The sequence below is a fragment of the Panthera pardus genome, unplaced genomic scaffold (genome assembly GCF_024362965.1).
Source record: "Panthera pardus isolate Hobbes unplaced genomic scaffold, ASM2436296v1 HiC_scaffold_2, whole genome shotgun sequence".
NCBI classification, from domain to species: Eukaryota; Metazoa; Chordata; class Mammalia; order Carnivora; family Felidae; genus Panthera; species Panthera pardus.
In genome coordinates, this window is record NW_026526765.1 from 25,015,397 (window position 1) to 25,039,496 (window position 24,100).

Consider the following 24,100-nt stretch of genomic DNA (forward strand, 5'->3'; position numbering starts at 1 on the left):
ACCCGGGTGGCTCAGTCAGTTGAGCACCTGACTTCAATTCAGGTCATGATCTCACAATTTGTGAGTTGGAGCCCCGCATCAGGCTCAGAGCCTGCCTAGGATTCTCATTCTCTCTCTCTCTCATTCTCTCTCTCATTCTCTCTCTCTCTCTCTCTCTCTCTCTCTCTCAGAATAAACAAATAAACTTTAAAATAAAATTTGAAAGATATTGTTTACCTAACCCTATAATCTCTAAAACAGAATCTACTTCTAATCCCTTCTATGTACTTCAAGCAAGGTTGAATTTCTTCCTGGTATGAACTCTACTCAACAACCTCTTCACAGCCTTCACAATATCAAGATATTCATTAGCATTATGTATAATGCATTCTGTAGAGAGATGTATGCATATATACATATATATACACACACACATATATATACATATATATATACACATATATATGTATATATATATATTGAATTCAGTTCAGCCTCAGTTTGTCCTAACTTGATCATAGACTTATTTTCCTAATCTAAAATAATATTCAATCTATTTAGTAAAAGGTTGTTCTCTCTCTCTCTCTCCACCATAACTCCAGTTTCTCCACCTCAGTCCCCTTCAGACACCTTTTCACAACTGTTCTGATTGCCCTGTGACATCTCCAGTTGTCAACCTTTACATTTCTCAAATGGCCACATCACATTTGCACTACACTCTAGATATTAGCCATAATCTAATTTTTTATTTCAGAAAAAAAATCACATAATCCCTTTTCTAGACCCCTTTCAGGCTGTTGCAGATACTCAGTGACTCAGTGACAGACTGAAAATCTGAAACTGAAATCTGCACAATTAGTGTTATACTTTTGAATTGGAGTCAAGGGGCACCTGGGTGGCTCAGTCAGTTAAGCATCCGACTTCAGCTCAGGTCATGATCTCACAGTTTGTGAGCTCGAGCCCTGCTTTGGGCTCTCTGCTGTCAGCACAGAGCCTGCTTGGGATCCTCTGTCCCCCCTTCTCTCTGCCCCTCCCCTGCTAGTTCTCTCTCTCTAAATAAATAAATAAACTTAAAAAAAATGAATTGGAGTCAAAATCAAGTTCAGAGCTGGCACGTGTAGCAGGTAAAAAGAGGCCGGCACTGCTTTGGTGTTACCCTCTGTGGGCCTGTGTCTGCAACCCCAAATCCCTGTATTTATTTGTCAAGGTGCTGCACTTTAATAATAAATCAATGGAAAAACAAAGGCCCTGAGCTCCTTCTGGAACAAAATGCTACAGGTACAGTAGTAAAAAGTCCTGCCAGCCCCAGATGAGATGTGACTTTCTGGGGAAAGTGGATAATTTTTACTTGATGGTGAATCGTTAAAAGTGAGCCAGATGATTAAACTTAATGGAACAGCCACATTAAACTGAAATTAGTAAAAACATGCCTCGGGCAGCCTACAACCTTTTATTTGTTGTTGTTTAACTTCTGCCTTTTACAGTGGCCATGATGAATGACATCACAAAAGAAAAAATCCAATTAAAATCTAAGTGCTCAATAAACCCCTAATGTCTGGTTGCCACCATCACTTTCACTAGCACTGATGTCTCATGTTTCCTCTTTTCCCCAAGAAGAGAGAAAAGAACTGGCCCCGGGGGAGGTGCGTGGAAGGAGGGGCAAGCAGGGAAAGAGCACACAAAGGCTTCCGGAGGTTTCTGCTCCGTGTACTGTATCAGACACAGGCACTGCACCTCGAGGGGGATGAGGCTAAATTGTTTTATTATCAGACAAGGCCTGAGTAAAGAGATGCATTTTCCCACCAGTTTTCAAATGTTGATAAATCAGAATCGGGATCTGCAGAGCAATCCTGTTCATACTCTTCGTTGGCGTCTCTGCTGCCCTTTTATATCGTCTCGGGTGTTTGTTCCATAAGTCATCGGAATGGTCTCTCCTGACAGCTAAAAATAAGTTTCTGATTACTTTTACCTGAATAAATCTTGTGACCAGATGTGGTCTTCACCTACTAAGTGTGCAACAATTACATATCGAGAGTGATGAAAGAACCAGCCGAGGGGCGTCTACAATCTAGTGGGATGCAGAATACAATGTATCACATGGGAAGACAGCGACTGCCACCGGTAGAAGAATACTAGCTTTTGATGACAGATTTTACCTTAGAGATACTATGGGTTTATAAAATTGGGTTTTCAAAGTCCTCACAGCAAAGTTCTCAAAGTCAAAATAAGAGCCAAAACATGCTTATTTTGAATGAGGAGCTTAGGAATGGTATCTTAAAATGTGCTCTTACTCCATGTCCCCATAGGAATTAACGTAGTATTTGTACACAGTCTCTAATCAGATCTTCATGATAGCCTGGTCCTGTGGTTCTATTATCCTCATTTTATTGATAAGGATCTTGGCCCAGCGAGGTTAATTGATGCTGCCATGATCTTACACTTGGTGAGCGAGAGAGAATGAGCACAACTCCTATTTGGAACTCTGGTGCGGTTCCCAACCCCCCCCCCACCTCCCCCCACCCCCCACCCCCACCCCCACCGCCCAGTGCCAGGTTTGCTAACCATGGCTGCCCAGAAGCCAGATCCAATGGGCGGTGATGTTGGTTTCATTACTCATGAGTTAATGAAATAGCCTTTTAAAAGCTCTCTTCAGTCATTAGGATTTGACGATGGAGAGTTAAACTTTCCCCAGTGGCTCTTTCTGTGTAATCACGGTTTCAACGTTTCCTTAGCATATCACATTACACAAATCATGGAGTCCTCTTTTGTTTTACATTTCTTATTGCGTTTGTCTCACTTCTAAGCAATTTCCTCCCCGTTCCCATTCATCTTCCATTATTTCTGCCAAATTGCTTTCAAGGCTACTAATTGTATGAATAATATTCTCTTCCTCAAACTCTGCTGTTAACTAGCATTAGCTGTGTGGCTTTGGACACAGTTTCCCTATCTCTAAAAACAAGGAGGTTGCACTGAATAACCTGTAGGGCCTCTTCTTGTGTTCAAGTTCTAATCTTCCGACTCTTTCACACAAGGTGTATGATTTTGGAAACACTACATAAACCGGAGTGTTAATTTTCTTGATTCTGCTATGATGGATTCAATTAGTTCATGCTTCCCAAAGTGTGTCTCTTAGAAAATTGTTCTCGGGAATGCCAACACCCACAAAGGATTCTTTGCACAAGAACGTTCGGGAAAGCTAGTTTGTTTGTTTTTTTTTTTTTAAGTGATTATTTATTTATTTTGAGAGAGACATAGAAAGTCAACAGAGGAGGGGCAGAGAGAGAAGGGAGACAGACCCTGATGCAGGTTCAAGCCCACGAACCATGAGATCATGACCTAAGCCGAAATCAAAAGTCAGATGCTCACCTGACTGAGCCACCCAGGAGCCCCCGGGAAAGCTAGATTAAATACAGTCAAGTACAGTTTTAAACTGGAGGCAGTGACAGCCTTTAATACGTTAATGTACACTGGGTGACTCCTAAGAAAAAGGCAGAAAAACGAAGTAATCCCCAAACATATGGGGCCGCAGAACCCCTTCTCAGCATTTTAGATAATTGATATTCCATGGGATATCATTTTTTAGAAAGGCTGGGTTCGCTTATTTTAAAAGTCCCTTTTGCCTTGAGAGTTTGTTTTCAAATGTGGTTATAGACACTATTCTGAGCATTTTGTATAGTATTCATCAACAGGACACAGAGTTGGCTTACCTGTTGCTGTTGTTGCCATAACTGTTGTAACATAGCCTATACTATGTTTAGACAGAGTTGAAATAAGGTAGAGCTTAGCTACCTTACCAATAAACTATCTTGTCTGTATGCAGCTAATACTTATAACTGGTCTTTTCAAATAGATCTCCTCAATTTTAATTTTTGAAAATTTATGAATAGAGTTAGCTTATCTGAAGACCTAGGAAAAATACCTTCTGAACTTTTACTAAGGTGGGAAAAAGGGACCCAAAGACACAACAGAAACTCAAAGCTCTGGAAATCATCTCTGGGATAGGCAACACAGGCGAGTTCTCCAAGTTAGAATGATTATCTTTCACTTCAATGGTATATTAGCGCTCATTTAATTCAACCTTTTACCTGACCCATTTCACTGACAGTTAATCTTTTTTTAATGTTTATTTATTTATTTTGAGAGAGACAGAGAGAGTGTGAGTGGGGGAGGGGCAGAGAGTGAGGGAGAGAGAATCCCAAGCAGGCTCCTCACTGCCAGGGCAGAGTCCGATGCGGGGCTCAATCTCACAAGCCATGAGATCATGACCTGAACTGAAATCAGGAGTCAGATGCTTAATCGACTGAGCCACCCAGGTGCCCCTCACTGATGGTTAATCTTATCAGAGCCTCCGCCTGATTACCTTCAGGAGAAGGGAACCCACTATTTTATAAAGCAGATTATTCCATTTTAGTCTGGCTCCACTTTTTAGAAGATCCTCTCCTATATTAAATGAAAATCTGACTATTAAATGTTCTTGTTCTAAGTGCCCTTGTAAATTATCTAGTAAAGGGATTTTCAAGGCATTGTTCATGGCAACACTTAAGATGTTTCTCAAATGCTTTGAGTTGAATTTCATAAGTAATTAAATAAATATCACATCTTCCCAGAAAAGTGATTATAAACTCCATCATATGAAACTCAGTGAGATTGAGTAGCTTCCCTAAATTCACCAAGATAGCAAAGTATAGAGTCAGAATGTACCCCGGTCTCTCTGTTTCAAAAACCAAAATCCTTAGGGCTCCTGGGTGGCTCAGTGGATTAAGCGTCCAACTCTTGCTTTCAGCTCAGGTCATGATCTCACAGTTCATGAGACTGAGGCCCAAGCTGGGCTGTGCGCTGACAGTGGGGAGCCTGTTCGGAATTCTCTCTCTCCTTCTCTCTTTGCTCCTCCCCCACTCACACTTTCTCTGTCGCTCTCAAAATAAATAAACTTAAAAAAAAAAAAGATTCTCTCTCTCTCTCCCTCCCCCTCTGCCCCTCTCCCCTGCGCACATGCTCTTTCTCTCTCTAAAAAAAACAAAAACAAAATTATTTTCTCCATAGCATGTCACTTCTCTAGTATGTCCAGATACATAAAAGTGAACAGTAGAGTGTATTTGTAGAATCTGAATGCTATGGTGAAAATAGGAAAGTAGTGAAAAGAGTTTCATTCCAACCAGGTTAATACGTCCTTAGGCATTTTGCTATTACTCTGGACTTCAGTGTTCCCTTCTTCAAAACAAGGATTACTACATTTTCTACAAGCTCTGTTCCAGTTCTAGAAATTTCTATGATTATAAGGAAACATATTCATTAATGAATGGCATTACTATTGAGGATTTAAGTAAACAATAAGAAAAAAAAAAAAAACCTCAAACCTGCCTCCCTCAGAAAGGAATGAATAAAAGTTAACAAGACAAACAGTTTAGAATCACATGCTTGACTTTTACTTTCTTTAATTTTTTTTTTCTACACTAGTTACATTCAGACCAGGATAGAGGAGATGGATCACTTAAATATATCCTTTCAGGAGATGGAGCAGGAGATCTCTTCATTATCAATGAAAACACAGGAGACATACAGGCCACCAAGAGGCTGGACAGGGAAGAAAAACCTGTTTACATCCTTCGAGCTCAAGCTATAAACAGAAGGACAGGGAGACCCGTGGAGCCCGAATCTGAATTCATCATCAAGATCCATGACATCAACGACAATGAACCAATATTTACCAAGGATGTTTACACGGCCACTGTTCCCGAAATGTCTGATGTTGGTGAGTGAGATGTGATTTCAACCACATGATGTCTCTCCTCTAGTACGTCAACTGAATAAAGAATCCTAGGAGTGAAATTTACTGAGGTGAATGAATGTAGATGCTAAATTCTAAAACTATCATATTTCAAACAATCCCTTTATGTTTCCAAATATTACTCTAGTCTCATTTTATTATAAGAAAACAGCATTTCCTCTAATGATGAAGGGATGAAAAAATGTCAGGCAAGAACAGGAGGAAGAAAGAGATATCATCTCATCTACTTCCTGCCTCCCCAGGTGCCCACCCTGGTCCTCAGGCTGAGAGACAGCAGCCCTCTCCACCTCTCTTAGCACATATTGGTACTTGGCTTGAGGTTAGGATCTCTCCAGTGTGAAACAAAAGCCTGAGTTTACATTCCAGACTGGAGAGTATGACAGTTGCTTTAAGTAAATATGTGTTTGGGAAAGAGACTCAAAGAAAATTTAAAAAAAAAATCCATAATTATGCAGGGGTTGTTTAGGGGATGTATCCTTTACTAAGTGATGGAAATTAAGAGATTTTCATGACATTAATATGATGAATTAATATTTTGTGCACAATTCTACTACCAATTTTAAAGTTAATATGTATGCTTCTAATTTGCTTAAATTGGGAGGTCAACACAATTTAAATTTTAAAAAATCCTACTGACATCACTCTTAGCTGTATTAAAATACTTAATGGGAAACAGTGACAAATTTTAAGCTACCTGAATAAAGGGTTATTTTTATTTTCATTCGGTGTCAAATTCAAAAGGGCTAAATTACTTAATAATAACTCTTCTATAATTCTATGAGTCAGATATCAGAGGCATTTTAGGTCACAGTTCCAAGACTTAGAAAAACCTAATCCATGGAAATGATTGTAAACCATCTAAATCTTTCTCATCAAGAAGCTGCTCGTCTCATTACTTAAAACCACTTTGTTTCATCAGAAAAATCACAAACCATCAGCCAAGCAAAAGAGAGGGATTAAAACTCTTTTAAGAGGAAGATTTGTTAGGAAAAAAATATTTTTCCTCTATGTGGTAAAAGTAAGGAACAATTAATAAGCAATAGTCTCAACATCAGCACCACCCAGCAAAACAGTTTCCAGAAAACAAATTTGATGTGCAAGGTGTCACCCCCACAACTATAGAGGGTGCCATTCACTTTTGAACTATGTTAGAATTAACTATGTATTATAAATATCTGGGGGCAGCTGGACGTAACATGTCTTAAGAAAGGGAAGTCTCTTTCTAATTTGCACACAGGTACAGTTATATTCGTATTAACCATTATCATAAATGAACACGTCATTATTATCATATAAAAAGGCATCTTAATCCTACATTACAAAGTGGGATAGCAGCATGGGGGGTATAAATGGGCTTTGGGTGTCAAACAGACCTGAATTTGAAACTCTACTAATAAGCAGCATCTTGATGTCTCTGATCCTTCAGTTTCATATCTACAAAAAATAAATAATAAATGTCAACAGCTAAGGATTACCATGAGGATGAAATGAGAAAACAAGGGCAGAGCCCCCAGTACAATATCTGACAACTAACAGGTGCTCAAAACATCTAGATAATCATATTATAAAAGCATTCAAATTTTATATTGATGTCAAGTAAGAATGTGGGTGTTAGTTAACTACTATTAGCTCTTGCTCCGAGGTCATATAATGCTTTGTCCCCACCTTCATTCCCAAATTACAAGGATGGGTGTTCGATCTCTTGCACCAACATGTTACATCCAGAGCATCCACCACAGTACAATATATTTGTTCAACAAACGGGATTGGTTAGATATTACAAAAGCAATGTAAAACTTCTAATACTCCCTGAATGTAACTTCCCTGTCCTTCCCATGGACAGGAGAACTCCAACAGTATGCTTACTGTTTATCTGATATGAATATCAAAAGTCAGCCATAAGATGATCTTCATCAGAGTAAGGTCTTACCCTTTTTTGGAAGTCACAGATCTCTTTGAGAATCCATTAAAATCTATGGATCTTCTCTTCAGTGAAATAAACATGTAAGCATACACATAAAAATCTGTGTGGAATTTCACGGGGGTCAGGAATATTTTGAAGGTTATTCGGTGACTGCAGTCCTTAAAACAAGAATGCTGATCTAAAACATCATTGCCTTCTCTGTGCATGTAATTATAATAATATTTTTGGAGTTACAGGTTCCAGATGTGAATTTTCTAGTATTCTAATAATTCTTTAATCCAACACTACCTCTTTTAAGTTTCAAGATCTTTCAAACTCTTAGAATTATCAGATAGATTTATCATTTAGGATGCTTTTATTGAACAGAAAACCCAACTCAAATTAGTTTAAACAAATAAAAGTATTTAGTGACTTAAGTCATACTTAGGTCAAAAATAAAATGGGCTTTTGAGATGGTTTGATTTGGGTTCAATTATTTCTCTGAAATTTTCTGTCATATTCAGCGTTGTCCTCAGGCTGGCATCTCTGAGGTCACAAAATAGCTGCTGCATTGACAGGCCCTACATCAGCACATTACAGTCCAGGAGAAAGAGCACTCATGACACAGAATTCCCAAGAAAATCTCAAGTGGCCTCATGATTGGACAACCCCGAAACTAATCACTGTAGATAAAGCAATGCAAGATGCTGATTGACTTAGGTCTGGATAACTTCAAAGAATGACTATAACAAGAGTCCAACAAATCTCATCTTTGGACATTAGTTGAAATTGGTTCCACCCAAGGTCATGGTTATCCTATGCTTCTCTTTAACCTAACCCTTACAACATTTATAAATGTTGATCACACTCTTTCAGAATGAGAAGCCAAAGGCTTTTAAAGAAATTTTTAATGTTTATTTATATTGGAGAGAGAGAGAGAAAGAAACTGAGTGCAAGCAGAGGAGGGGCAGAGAGAGAGGGAGACAGAACCTGAAGCAGACTCCAAGCTGTCAGCACAGAGCCTGATGTGGGGATTTGAACTCACCAGCGGTGAGATCCTGACCTGAACCAGTCGGACGCCTAACCCACTGAACCACCCAGGCGTCCCGATAAATCCAAGGCTTTTTAACCCTAGTATCATCCTGAAATTCTCAACTCCTTTGTCAAGATACTTTTGTACAGAAGTAAGATCACGCTTTCTCTATCTGTGTGTGCGTCAAGGATCCACATGGGTCCTTGATTTATTTTCAATTCATGTTTCTGTCATTACAGGCACATTTGTTGTCCAAGTCACCGCAACTGATGCTGATGATCCAACTTATGGCAACAGTGCTAAAGTTGTGTATAGTATCCTACAGGGGCAGCCCTATTTTTCAGTTGAATCAGAAACAGGTAAGAATTCCTTTTTGATCTTCTTTTTACAATCCATAATTTTAATTGATTTAATAAAAACAATTTATTAAAAAAACAATCAGTGTAATTGAATATTCTTAGATTCATCTGCCAAATTTTACCAGCAATATGTTTGTAAACATGATATCCAGATCATTTTAATTCAGAAATCTGACAATGGATGTTTCATCCATTTTACTTATATAGGGTAAATTCAGAAAACTTATACAATGTTAGTTTTTTCTTCCAGTTTGGAGTGAACCTAAAAACAAATACCTCCTGATAGCCATTAGGGCTATTTACACATATTCCAATTCTTCTTTTACTAGTTCTTTGGCATCTCTCTACCCTGCTCTAAAGGTAGATATAGCCATGAGATTTGTTTGGGCCGGTATATGTGGCAATGATTCAAGTCACTTCCAAGCCGAACTTTTGGACCTGGTGCACAATCCACATTCCTTTCCTCCTGCCACAGTGATCATGGATGGAAACAAATGTTGGCCTTGGTCTCCAGCCTGGATGTCTGTTACTATCAGTAGAGCTTCTTGCTGGCCTCCTCAGAGCATGAGCAAAAAATTAACGGTAGCTGTGTTAAGCCAGTAAGATTTTATTATGACATTGTCTAGCTCATGCTGATAGCATCCTAATAAACAAAGTGGATTCCTTAATGGAATTCTTTTTTTAACACCTCATTTTCTGCATTTTATCCACAAAGTAGCATACTATCTTCTGATGAATTGTTTCTTAGGAAATATTGTCTGTGCTGTACGGTAAATTCTACACATATTTTTGCTATCATAATAGGAGTTGAATTCCTTTTCTACATTTCCCAAGCATCCATTATTGTTAGTAGAAATCAAAACTTTTCTAGGTTACCACATCCAGTTGGAAATTGATGTGTTAAGAGGTGCAACGAACTTGGAAAGAATCCCAAGGAGAAAGAAAGTGTTGAGTTGAAAAACAATGAGGGTAAAAAATTAGAAATATTCAACGTAAAGGACAAAGGCTAAGGTGATCTCCTCTATTTAAATAGAGAAGTCCTGTTATTGGAGAACAGACACAGCTGCACTTTCACTGAAGCCAGGACTATAGGAATAAAACTGACCTGTTGTCTGAGGTGTTCGTGTTAAAAATAAAAGAAAAAAAAGATATTTTCAGCTTCATTAGTTGTTAAGCACTGGAATGTGCTACGAGAGAAGGCTATAAAGCCTTTAAAGCCTTGAAAGCCTTTAAAGCCTATAAAGATTTTTGAAAGAATGTTGTTAATTTAAGCATAAAGCCTACACAGAGATTAGGCAAACTTTTAGAAGTTCTTTCAACTACTTATTTTATAACTACTGAACAACAGAGATAAAATTAACCTAACATAAGAATGAATGTTGGTCGCTGCTGGGACCAGTTGAACTAATGCTCACATCAGCTTTAGGAAAACTTAAGTTCTCTAGGATCATACAGGATGATAATTATGGGAGAACTGAGCTGTGTTTTCTTCAGACCATAGTTTGTGGCTTAGAAAATCCTCTGAACGTTCATTATGGGAGGTATATTTGATGAGCAATTAGCTGATTCAGTAAAGTAAAGCTCAAGAGTCAGTTCAAGGAAATGATTTCCTTAGCAATTTCCTCATAGTACACTTAAATGTCTTTTATCAAGCAGCTATGGTAGTGTAACACTGTACCACATGCCAAGTTATATTTTGCTATGTTATCTTATAACACATGATATTTATACTACCTACAATCTATACTATTACAGATATGACTTGTACTTATTCTTGTATCATAGGTGTTTTTAAAATATATCTATCTCCCCTATGTGGTTATAATTTCCTTCAGGATAAAGGCTATCTATAATCATCTTTATGTCACCTATTACATCCGTATAGTGTTTGAGTATTGTGGATGACATCTACGTTTGCATAAATAAATGATTTGATAAAGTATTTTTAATACATCCCTTTCCACTTCTGAATTTCGCATCCATAGGTATCATCAAGACAGCTTTGCTCAACATGGATCGAGAAAACAGAGAGCAGTACCAAGTGGTGATTCAAGCCAAGGATATGGGTGGCCAGATGGGGGGATTATCTGGGACCACCACGGTGAACATCACGCTAACTGATGTCAACGACAACCCTCCCCGGTTTCCCCAGAGTAGGAACATTTGATTGAATGAATTTCTTCAGTGCACTTTTATAAAACTCTAACTTTAAGAATGATATTTATTTTCCATTGTTATTAATTATCAATATTAATGAACTTATGAATAACCATACTTTTAGTAGTTGAATGATTTATAATATGGTGATAGTTGTAAAGGTAACACCATTGTTTTATTTTTCCTTATTAAAAAGACTACCACAGACATAAATTTGCTTGCGCAGAACATATGTATACAAGAATGCTCCTATTTGTAAGAAAAAAAATTGACTTTATGTTTTGTGAATTTAATCAGTCATTTAATCTCTTTTAAATCCCCACAAAGCTTTATAAGGGAGGATTTATCATTTAACTGTTTCTAAAAATACAACTGGGGAAATAACCATGTACTTAATCCATTTGTAATCATAAATAGTTTTCTATATTATGGTTAATTGAGATACCAAAAAAATCATCACTATAATCATTAACTCTCATGGCTAGATAGGAAAAAAAGAAGGAAAAACAACATTCTTAAATGCCTACTTTGTATCAAGCAATATACTAGAGCCCTTCATACAGAGCTCTTGAAAGAGGGTATTGGTTTTAATGTAATTTTTCTTCCAAGAACAAAATTCTTTTCTGAACACGATCTAAGAAAACTACCTAAATCCTGTCTTCCAGGAGAAAATAGCTGCCCACCATTAAAAAGAAAGTCCACCTTACCCAATCATGGCATATCTTTCCCAATGCTGGTCACCTCACATGGGCTTCTTTTATAATAGAGATACACATGGATCAACCAGAACTGTTACATTTTCTTTAATTTTTTTCAAGTATTTACTCATAGCTAAATGCAAAAAAAAAAAAAAAAAACTAATTTCTGATGTAACGGGTAGAAGATAGGTTTTACTCGCCCTAAATTTTTTTCCCACAGACGCCTGAAATGACAATATCAGAATTAGCAATACTTCGCCCCAAAACCTCCTTTTCAATATGGGAATTCCCCGGGGAAGGATAACAAAAGGATTCGTCAGCACTTAAATACCACAGGGACACTACCTCACTTTGCTTTCTCCGTGGATAGCTTGGGATCATTACTGAATACTATACCAAAGCACAGGAGAGAAGAATAACTCTAGAGGAAAAACTTGGCTTGTTTATCATTTTGCCAAGGATGACCCCAACACTTAATGGGCTATGATTGAATATGACTGAATGACTATATTTTAGTGATATTTAGTGATATTTAGTCATAGTCTGTTTTTTTCCAAAATAATTTGCACAGATGGTTGGCAAAATGTAATGGGTGAGAGTAAAATGAGTTTTGTTCTGACACTTTTTTGTCGTTATTGTCCTAAGTACATGCTAGTCTGGCGGATCTAAACTGAAAGCCACATGCAGTCTCCTTAAACTAATTTTGCAACATGAGGACATCGGAAAAGTGTACATTTATGAAATATAGGTTTTAAATCAACAACACAAATACAAGAATGGGAGAAACCTACGCATAGAAAAAGTACTGTAATGAAATTTAAAAGAAAGATTACTTAAAGAAACACTTAGGAGCTTTCTCTCTCAATGTGTCCATCTGTATCCCTAACCGCAGCCAGACCAGCTCCATGTATGGGTGAGAGTGTCTACTTGGATACATTCTCCAGATCGCTGTCATTTATTTTCACCTTCAGTTATTATTAGCAAAGACACAAAGAACCCTTTTAAGAAATACCTCATAATTGGCTTAAAGTCATAGTTCAGGTTAAATTCTTTTCCGTTCTTTCTGCTAGGTTAGTTAACAGGGGCTTGAAACCTTCTGCACCCTTCTCTAGCAGCTTAGTCTTTCTCGCCATCATACCATGAACCTGGAGACCTATTTACAGGACAAGAAAAGTGTTCTCCATTTGCAAAGAGACGGGTCATGACAGAAGAAATATTCTTAGCAATCATGAAAGTAAGGATGTAAGGAGAATAGAGCGCCATTAATTATTGCAAGGAAAGTACAAACCTGCCTGCATCCCTAATAATGTCTGAAAGAACTGTTAGAAAATGCGGTTTGTCTTTATTGTGATAGAGTATCCTTCATCTGTGTTTGACTTATATCTGTCTGGTGATTAATAGGTACATACCAGTTTAAAACCCCTGAATCTTCTCCACCGGGTACACCAATTGGCAGGATCAAAGCCAGCGACGCTGACATGGGAGAAAACGCCGAAATTGAGTACAGCATTACAGAGGGAGAAGGGCTGGACATGTTCGATGTCGTCACCGACCAAGAAACTCAGGAAGGAGTTATTACTGTCAAAAAGGTAATCCCGTTTGTTAAGTACCATACAAACGAGCACATTCACTTCTCTCTAGTCCTCAAGTGACCGAGATAATTATATCTCACATGAACATTCCTCTAGATTCTTGTTTTACTAATTATTTTTTTTAATGCCAAGTCTAATGGTTGGCTTTTAGAGGTCCTCAATAATCTGATTCATTCATTCATTTCATACTTTTAATAAATTTTTATTAAGAACCTCCTAATAAGTAAATAAATGATAGAAATAAATGGTGTACATTAAAGTACATAAAGTAAATATAGTCAATGAATAATAGACAGTGTTAGGCACTCTTCTAGATGCTGGAGGTGCAATGGTACATTCAACAGAATGGTGTCTGCTCTCACGGAACTGCCAATCTAAGGGAGAAAAGAGACAAGGAAGCAAATAAACAAAACAAATGTGTAACGAAATTCTGATACATGCTTTGAAGGAAAAGAGTAATGCAAGCAGTGATAAAGGTAGCCTGAATTAAAGACAGGATATAAAAAGACCACAGAAATAAATTAAATAACACAAATCTCCCATGAGCTGTTTAGCTACTTTTTGGAACACGATAATAAATTTTTTATATTTCTGAATTCCAATGTTTGTCCTATGTACTTATTCACTATTTACCCCCCCCCCAAATTGTCTAGCATCACAGAGCAGTACACAGAAGTGTGGCAAAAATTTAAAACCAATAAATTGTGTGCTTCAAAGCTAAAAATTGTTATTTTTGGTGAGTTTTTTTAATAACTGCATTTTTATCATGTATGATATAACATTTTCTCTCTCCTTTAGCATACTTGCTGGTAAAAATAAGCACAGGTAGATGTAAATAACAAGAAAATCCTTTCCTCTTAAGCTTTGAATTACATGTCTTAATACCTGGAAACACAATAAAACATGTTTAAGCGACATCCAGACCAATGTTTTATACTATAATATAATTAGGAAGCCCATTAGTGTGCATTAACCTTTTTAATTTTCTTAGTGCCTTATCAGATTCAAACTGAAATTTTGCCTAGCCGACTAAATCACTTTCACTAATGTCTTGATTAATTGTGTTTCTAGTGAGCCTTGTCATATCATCATCTAAAACTAAAAGTCAGCAATAAGCATTTGGGTTCACTATGTCTCCAGAAGCAGAGATACTTTTTCTAAAGACCTCTGACAACAATGATCATTACTTTCGTTGGCAAGTAATTAGCCCAATGCCCTTATCAGGATATCACTTGGAATATTTTATCAACTCATGCACATGCAAAAAAAAAAAAAAAAACAACATATTAAATCTATTTTATCTGAATGAGGAAGAGGAAGTCATGATGCAAACCTGTGGTTCTCAATTCTGGCTGCACATTAGAATCACTGGGGGAGGTATTTAAAAGTATAGATTCCCACCCCCACCTCAGATATTTTGGTTTAATGATCCAGGGTGGGGTCCAGATACTGGCAAATTTTTTTTTTAAAGTTTTTTTTAATGTTTATTCATTTTTTAGAGACAGAGACAGAGCGTGAGGGGGGTGGAGGGGAAGAGATAGAGGGATACACAGACTCCGAAGCAGGCTCCAGACTCTGAGGTGTCAGCACAGAGCCTGACATGGGGCTCAAACTCACAAACCGCGAGATCATGACCTGAGCTGAAGTTGGAAGCCTAACCGACTGAGCCACCCAGGTGCCCCAATACCAGCAAATTTTAAACACTCATTAAGTATTCAATCAAAGTCAGATTTGCCAATTTGCCCCTAACATGGCTCCCTCTAGTCAAATACAAGAATTTTCTTTACAGGGGGTCCTTTTTTATACAAGACTCCTGCTTCCAGGTTCTCTTCCCTGTCCGTTATACCTTGCACCCTTGCACCCACTTTCAAGGCAATAGTGGGCATGGTTTCAGCCCACAATTTTCATCAGGATGGTGTGGCATCTCATGCCTTTGCCCAATATCACACTGTGTGGTGAGGTCTCTAAGCAATATAACCACATTCACTACCCATGATTTGCACTAAAAATGCCTTATGTCTCGTCTTTCTGTGTCTTGGCTGCTTTAAATATGTCTCTTCTCCCCACCCACCCCAAGGTCTTGGACTTTGAAAAGAAGAAAGTGTACACCCTCAAAGTGGAAGCCTCCAATCCTCATGTTGAACCCCGCTTTCTCTACCTGGGTCCATTCAAAGATGCAGCTACGGTCAGAATCATGGTGGAAGATGTGGATGAGCCTCCTGTCTTCAGCAAACTGGCCTACATCCTACAAATAAGAGAAGATGCTCAGATAAACACAACCATAGGCTCAGTCACAGCCCAAGATCCTGATGCTGCCAGGAATCCTGTCAAGTAAGCACACTTCTGAGACATGTCTTTTTCATAAACTTCAGTCGATTGCTATTCAAGTATCACCTGCAAGTTAGAAAATTAATGCTTTCTTCCAATTAGATATTTGTATCTTCCTGAAAAACGACTCTAAACAGCATCTTTACTCTCCTTGCTCGACAATTGTTTTAGCAGCAGCATAAGCCTAAAAAAACCCCACAAAATTTGGGGGGGAAACACAAAATGATCTATAGGAGCTTACTGCTTACATGAAAATGGTATAAGGTAATAGAACAGAATGGCCTGGAATTTTTCTTGAAGGTCTTACATTTGTCAAACAGGGGCATGGAGAGAGCATTGTGATTTTTAATAAACAAGACACCGGGCCAATAGTCTGTTTTTCAAGTGTGGAAGAATCTATCCTCTAACACTTAGAGGCAGAATTATGCTCCATTTGGACGCGTAATTTTTTTCATTTTCAGACATGGATAAAAATAAGAATCATTTCATGATATATGTCTACGAAATCCTGGGGAAATTAATAGAGCTGAGTCCTAATTTATACTATGTAAGCAAGCTCTATTTTCCCTATACATTCCTAATACCTTAGCTGTAAATCATGCTGCAAGAAAACCTCATTGCTCTTTGAAATCACAGATGCTTCAGTATTCTAGAATTTTATCATGAAGGCACCGGAGTCAACAACTTCCAGGCTTTAGTCAGTAGCTTACTTGACTAGATGAGAAAACTGCTAAATCAGAATATCATTGTGTAAATTATCCCCTGTAAAAAAAAAAAAAAAAAAGTAAGTAGACTAGAGGAACTCTTGCCAGTGAGCCCACAGATATATTCTGATCAGGGTACCTGCCTTATGCCAGGCATGTTCTAGGCTTTAGAGATACAACAGAGAACAACATCAAGTCCTAATCTCACTAAGCTTACATTTTAATTGGGGAAGACAGAAATAGGCAAACAACAAATATGTAATATTTCAAGTGAAATACATCGTAAGCAGTAAAATAAGGCAGAGTATGGAAACAAAGAGTATCTGGGGTACTATTTTAGATAGCATGGTCAGGCTTGCCCTTGGTAGGAAATCATTTGAGTAAAGATTTGATTGAAATGAAAGGATGAACCATGGTGAATCTGGGAGGAGAATGTCCAAAGAAGAGGGGGAAATGAGGGTAAGGTCTGATACCAGAGTTTGCTTGGCATGAAGAGGAGTAGCAAGGAAGCTTACAAAGCTAGAAGAAAGTGATCAAGGTGGGGAGTGGTTGGGAAGGTCTGAGGCAACAGGAGGTTTGGTAGGTGGTAAGTGTGGCAGGTCTTAGGGACATCTGAAGCTATTGGTAAAGACTGAGTTCTATTCTGATTGAGGTAGGAAACCACTGTAAAGCTTTGAATAGGAGTATTACCTAATCTAAACCTAATTTTTAAAGAGGATCACACTGACTGCTGCATGACAAATATTACTGCAGATAAAAGATTTTGAGGTTCTAAGGCATTTTCTAACTTTTCAACCATGAGCCCTTTGTTCAAATGAAACCTGATAGCAAGTCCCACATCTAAAACACAAAAATGCACTGACTTACTTTCAGGGAATAGTTTTAAATCATTGGGAAAATAGACTCTGTTGTTTTGTCATCCTACTTGAATATCTATAGACTCCTTGAATTGGATTATGGTCAACCCAAAGTAGCCACATGTAAGCTCCATGGATCAAGTGTTCTATATACATTTCATATTATTAATAAGGAAAATGAATGATGGCCTTTGCTTGTATAACACAGATAATTTTAAGTACTTTCACAACTATTCTGTCACTTGGAGTTTGTCCTGTGTAAGGAAAAAAATCTCAGCAAGTCAATGTCAAGACTAATTTAAAAATGTTAATGCTGGAAGTTTATATAAATACGAGCTTTGTTACCTCTTTGATCATTCAACATGTTTTTAATTGAAAGAGATAATGTCTCCTGGGAATTTAGGCTGCATTTTTATGTCTATTTCACTTTTTATAATGAATACCATTTTAACTCACTGCATTATTTTATGTTTTATTAAAGGAAGTAGTAGCTAGCTTGTCAGACTGGGTTGGCTGTCAGCTAATTTTAAAGTTTTCTATGCCAGCCTTTTCTTGGTACATATGGATTTCATATATAGATATAGATTTAAGGATAAAAATACCAATAAGGATAAAGTAAGGATATATTGGTATATAAATGCATATTCCAATAAGTCCTTTTATAGGATAAAATTGATTCTTATATTGGGAAAGTATACCCACACATAGTTTTTGGTTATCCAAGATGTAAATATTGAACAACTAGGTGCTAGACAATGATAAGTACACAATTAATACTAGAGATCTCCTCCCCCAAACATTGATTTATCATTATGCAGATACAAGTTTTTAATTATTTAATTACATAAAATAATTTTCTTCCAATAACTGTATCAGAAATGCCCCTTGACTTCCATGAAAAGGTATTATAAAATGTCACTCTGAATAGATATTATGAAAAATTTACCTGCAAACATACTTCCTTTCCTGACCTAAAATCTCCCTGACTTGAGAGGATATATTAGAAGACAAATTATTGAATCACAGAATATAATAAGTTTGGGGGGGGAGAGCTACCTAGCAAAATAATCTGCTATAATCATGTTAAGATTGATTACCTTGTTCCTTATCTGTTATGACTACAATTAATATGACTGGACAGTAAATATACTAGATATGAATTGAAATTACTTTGGAAAAAAAACAACAAACAAATAAGGGTTCATGTGCAAACATCATTCCTAAATAATGTAGAAATCTGAGGTTTCCTATGACTTTTTAAATCTCCCAATTAAGGGGGAAACTCATATACAGTTTTGGTATTTAAATAGTTACTTTCTCTTTGGTATTTAAATAGTTACTGCCTACAACTAACAATTCTTCACCCTGTACCCTTTATTTCAAAGACTTGACTGGAAAATATTGCTTGTAAAACTTAAAAGTATAGCAGGAAGAAAACAAATAACAAGAAAAGATTACTGCTGTATATAATTGTAAGAGCTTATAAGGACAATAAGCAGTGCATCTTAAGCTCAATTTTTTCATGAAGGAAAAAACATAGGCAAAAAATGTAGGCAATGATTAAAGTTCTTAAAGAGTCTATGAATACTGAAATTTCCTTTTTGGGAAATTAATTATGTGCTATAAATATTTGTCATTCTCAAATTAAAAATGAAGGCAGGTGATCAAGTTCAATGCTGTTGCCTAAATCCTTAATAAACATTGATTCATGACATAAATTGCAAAAATAAGAGCTGTTTCACCTGTAAGAGATGAACACTTAATAATAAAATATTAGGTTTATATAAACTAAAATTAAAATTCTGAGGTGGCCTGAGATACAGATATAGAGATAGAGATAGAGATATAGAAAGGTATATAGCTTTTCTGAACTTCATTAATTCTCTTTAATATCAGGTTTAAATAGCCTACAATAATCAAATATCTACTTTATTTAGACCCCTAATAGATGACAAAAATATATTTTATTAAGATAATTCACCAGTTCTATATTAAAGCAAAATAATCAATTGAAATAGAAACTACAAGTTAGTAACAAGAGTTTATTTTTCTTGGAGCATTCATAATAATTCTACATGTGTATGAGTAGCTAGGTCATTTACTTAATTGTATTTCTACTGAGCCAACATTCAGAATCTAGCTGAAATGGGCAATTCTTTCCCCTAATGACCTTAACATATAAACTCTCTTCTGAGTTTTCTCTTTAATATCCCATACATAAAACAGAGTACATACATATTTCCCCATATATAGCTATTCCCAAAACTAGTAATAAATTTATAAAGAAGATAACATTTCTCAAAATTTACTAGTCTTCCGTCAATTTCGGTGTTGAGAAAACTCTGTCCTTTAATTTCTAAGATACCTCTTGGTTTTCGTTGAATTCTCTTAACTCCTTAAATAGTTATCAAGTTCCTACTCGGCTCTGGAACTGTTCTGGGCACTGTGAGTCTTCATTCTCCCATCATCTTTTTTTTTATGTTTATTTATTTTTGAGAGAGAGAGACAGAGCATGAGTGGGGAAGGGGGAGAGAGGGAGGAAGACACAGAATCCAAAGCAGGCTCCAGGCTCCGAGCTGTCAGCACAGAGCCCGATGCAGGGCTCGAACCCACAAACTGTGAGATCATGACCTGAGCTGAAGTCAGACGTGTAACCGACTGAGCCACCCGAGTGCCACCTTCCATCATCTTTTAAGTGATTCTGTCCTTAATATTTTTCTCCCTTCACTGGACCTTCTCTTCCTAGACAATTGAACAGGAAATCTAAGTTGTCAATCTAGCTCTTTTGCTTCCCAAACTTTCCTTGGGCATCTCAGCTTCAATACCAAAACTGGAACTTATGATCTTCCCCAAATCCTGTTCTTCTCTTGTACCAGCTGGGACAGCACCAGCCAACCATTCTCCTCAATTCAACCAGCAATCTTTATTAAACATGATTTGGATTAAAATCCACTGGTATATTCACATTGTTCTTAGGACAAATCCCAAATCCTTGCCGTGGCCAGCCCATTCTTCTGCAGTCCAGCCTCTGATTCTCTCTCCAATTTCATCTTTCTCCCTTTCCTACCTCACTAACTGCAGCCACACTAGCCATTTTTTGCTTCTTTCAACATAATGATTTTAAAATAAAATGGATAATAGAAAACTAGACAAATAGCCCTACTTATGTACATGAACACACACATATACATTAAAGTTCTAAGATTCGAGTTAAAATGTATTAATATACAAACTAGATACAAATTACATATAAAAAAAACTTCATTGTTGATTTTCAAACTCATGCAACTTGTCTAATGGGTTTACATTAGGATCTCAGTTGTAAAGAATTAATTTTCCAGAATGTTTTACTTAATATTAAGTTATAGATATTCAGATATGTGCTACAAGGTAGAAAAAATTCATGTAACAGACATTCTTGGAATAGTTTCAGGGTGTGAGAATAACAAATACAACAAGGACCTTTCTAGCATTGTATGGGGACAGATGGTACACTTGTGGTGAGCACAGCATAACATATAGACTTGCCAAATCATTATGTCGTATACCTGAAACTAATGTAACAGTGTGTGTCAACTATCATTCGATAAAAAGAAAAGAAAACCATTCTAAACTCTGCTCTGCATTTTTAGGTATTCTGTTGATCGACACACAGATATGGACAGAATATTCAACATTGATTCTGGAAATGGTTCAATTTTTACGTCGAAACTTCTTGACCGAGAAACATTGCTGTGGCACAACATTACAGTAATAGCAACAGAGATCAGTAAGTCTAACCTCACAGGGCAACTGTCCCCAATTGATGGAGTGAGTGTCCCAGCAAGGGCTGGTGAAGCAACGCTGAAATTAGTCACCATGTACTGATATCCTATTCGATACCTATTGAGGGAAAGAGCCCTGTAATGATTTGTAGTGATGTTTCTTCTAGGCATGTGCTCATTCATTCACAAATGCAGAGGCAACTGTGGATGTTATGTAGTTCAGAAATAATAACATGAGAATGTACCTCTCAGATGAGGTTGAATTGGTACATATGGGATTCAATTCCAAAAAGCTTTATAAATCAGAACATTACAGAAGCAGCTGAAAAAATGAACTCATGGTTAGGATTGGTGGGGAGGAGAATCAAGTACATTAAAAACTGTAGGCATTACTTAGAAATATCTCAGATATCTATCTCCTGGCTTTCTACAGAATTTCTATTTCAAAATCATTACAGAAGTAAGAGATATAAATTTTAGCTTTTCCATTGTACACCAAAGTGAGCAATCCAAACCACCAAGTAATCAATAAAATGTTTACAGTGAATTTTATGGAAGTCACCATGAAATTAAAGGCAAAGAAAAATAATGCCAAATGAATGCTTCAAATAAAATGATTATACACAGTGAAAATTGTGTAATGTAAACACAATGTGTAGGCCTAAGTACATGAAGGAAAAAGTATTTTTAAAATAACATTTAAATGTTTAAAAATAGGCTTCTAAATTATAGCTCATTTTTTAGTTTTTGTTTTTGATTTTAAAAGTTCAAACATTTTTAGCTCAGTTGGGTATCTGGTGTGAAATATTCCATGTCTAGTGGTATATTACAGTAGTTTTCTTTGTCAACGTAACTCATGAGATTTGAAATGGCTGAAGGATATTGAATAGAATAATAAATAACTAATATGGGCAAAATGAAGCATTGCCTTGTGATAATGTTAAGAACTCTTAATTAAAAATTTGTTAGGTAGGAATACGCTCTTCAGAATTTATGTGGAGGGACTAATGCAGATACCAATGGCAGAGCATACTTAAAGCTTTAAAATTACAAAATTATTTTTCGCACTGAAAAGGACCACTTTTTATAACATCATGAAATTTTATTTTTTACTGAAGTAGTCATTTCATGCATATTTTAAGCTTTGTGCCTAATTTTTTTTTTTAAGATTTAATGTTTCTGTGATATATTTGAAAGTACTTACTAGTGATAAAGACCTTTTAAGACTTCATCTTTGGCAATCCTAACTTTGGAAGACTAATGTGGGAAACATTTTAGATGCAAAGGAACTTAAGAATCTTATTGTCTAAACTTCTTAACTATCTTTGATGCAACAGAAGCCCAGAGCTTATGTGAAACCAGCCCACTCCCATTCCAGGGCCTTGGCATTTACTGTTCCCTCCCTCTGGAGAGCTGGAAATATTCACATAGCTTAATTCTTTTTATTCGTGTCTCTGTACAAATGGCATCTCAAGAGATGAGACAGAGTGGTTATCCCATGCAAAGTATCACCTCCATCTCTCTCCAATCCCTTTCCCTGTTTAATTTCTCCATAGCATGTACCATTTCACAGTTTGTCTGCCCCCATTAGAATAAAACTTAGCATGCAGGATTTTTGTGATGTTCCCCATGTGTCCCAGCACCCCAACTAGTGGCTGGCACATATGAAAAATTAGATGATCACTAAATATTTATGAAGCGAACAAACAGATACATAAGTGAAGTGAATGAAGAGGGCTGAGTTCAGAGGTTCTAACTCCTGATTCTTAGACCAGGAATCTGTCTTCCACAGTACCCCAGATACTTCACTTGTCCCTGGTTGTCAAACATGGGTGCTGCTCTCTCACTATCCTAGGTGAACGGTCTGGGCTTGGAGTCAGACAGACCCAAGTTTAAATCAAGGCTCTACTTCTCACTCATTATCTCTGTGAAGATGGACAAATTACCTAACATATCTGTGCATCAGTTTCCTCATCTATACAATAGGGGCAAAAACTGTATTTACAGAAAAGGTTGTAAGGATTACATAAGATAATATAGCAAAATGCCAAGCACTATGTCTAGCTCTTATTCAGCACAAAAAACTAAGATGAAAACATCCTCTGGTTTCCTTGATCCCCCCCGCCCCCAGCCCCCTGGCTCTTTCTTTTGTCCAAATGTTTTCCCATCTCCCTGCTTCTTTGGCTTCCCTTAAAATCTGCCTCTCAACTGCCTTTCCTGGATAAAGTTTTTCTTTATTTTTGTGTTATTCTGGGGGTTGCTATACAGTTGCCCTATATCAACACAAGTAGCTTTATCTCCTAGGTATTTCCAGCAGGTGTATCCAACTCCAGAAGCATTCTCTTTTGTGACTAATTCTTTTTTGTGACTAAGTTGGTACACAGTGCCGTGTGGTACTCAGAGCAGCCTTGGGGAATCTGTGTATGAATGAGAAAGGAGTGAGTGACTGTTGTCTAAAGGGGGTTGACAATCGACATATAAATGCCTATTCCCTTCTTTTTGGCATGTTGCAGATAATCCAAAGCAAAGCAGCCGAGTCCCTCTATATATTAAAGTTCTAGATGTCAATGACAATGCCCCGGAATTTGCTGAATTCTATGAAACCTTTGTCTGTGAAAAGGCAAAAGCAGATCAGGTGAGTTTCATAAGAAAGTAAATTAATTTAGTCAGATTAATTTAGATCTTCTAATAACTCAGACGATACACAGAGCTGAGGGCCAGGTTTGAATTAAGTATGAAGTAAATGCTAACAAAATTAATACTATAAATAAGAACAGAATGAATGTTTAACTTGCATAAGAGAACAAGCAGTTTTTAAGAACTGGAAGTTCATCATTCTCAAAGACTGATGTGGATTCAAATCAGTCCTGAGTTTTCATTAAAATAGATTAGTCACTGCTTTATTTGAAAAATCTTAATTGGTGAGCAGATACTTTTA

The 24,100-nt window shown here is 36.9% G+C and overlaps 1 protein-coding gene across 5 annotated transcripts in view; it reads left to right on the forward strand.

Annotated features, from left to right (window-relative positions):
- CDH6 (cadherin 6) overlaps positions 1-24,100 on the forward strand; it is a 127,046-nt gene that overhangs the window by 91,057 nt on the left and 11,889 nt on the right. For all 5 annotated transcript variants that reach the window (XM_019450732.2, XM_019450737.2, XM_019450733.2 and 2 more), the window contains 7 exons: positions 5,437-5,731; positions 8,943-9,062; positions 11,048-11,215; positions 13,319-13,506; positions 15,587-15,840; positions 21,031-21,167; positions 23,676-23,797. In XM_019450732.2, coding sequence (XP_019306277.2) covers positions 5,437-5,731; positions 8,943-9,062; positions 11,048-11,215; positions 13,319-13,506; positions 15,587-15,840; positions 21,031-21,167; positions 23,676-23,797 — 1,284 coding nt within the window. The remainder of the gene's footprint in view (positions 1-5,436; positions 5,732-8,942; positions 9,063-11,047; positions 11,216-13,318; positions 13,507-15,586; positions 15,841-21,030; positions 21,168-23,675; positions 23,798-24,100) is intronic.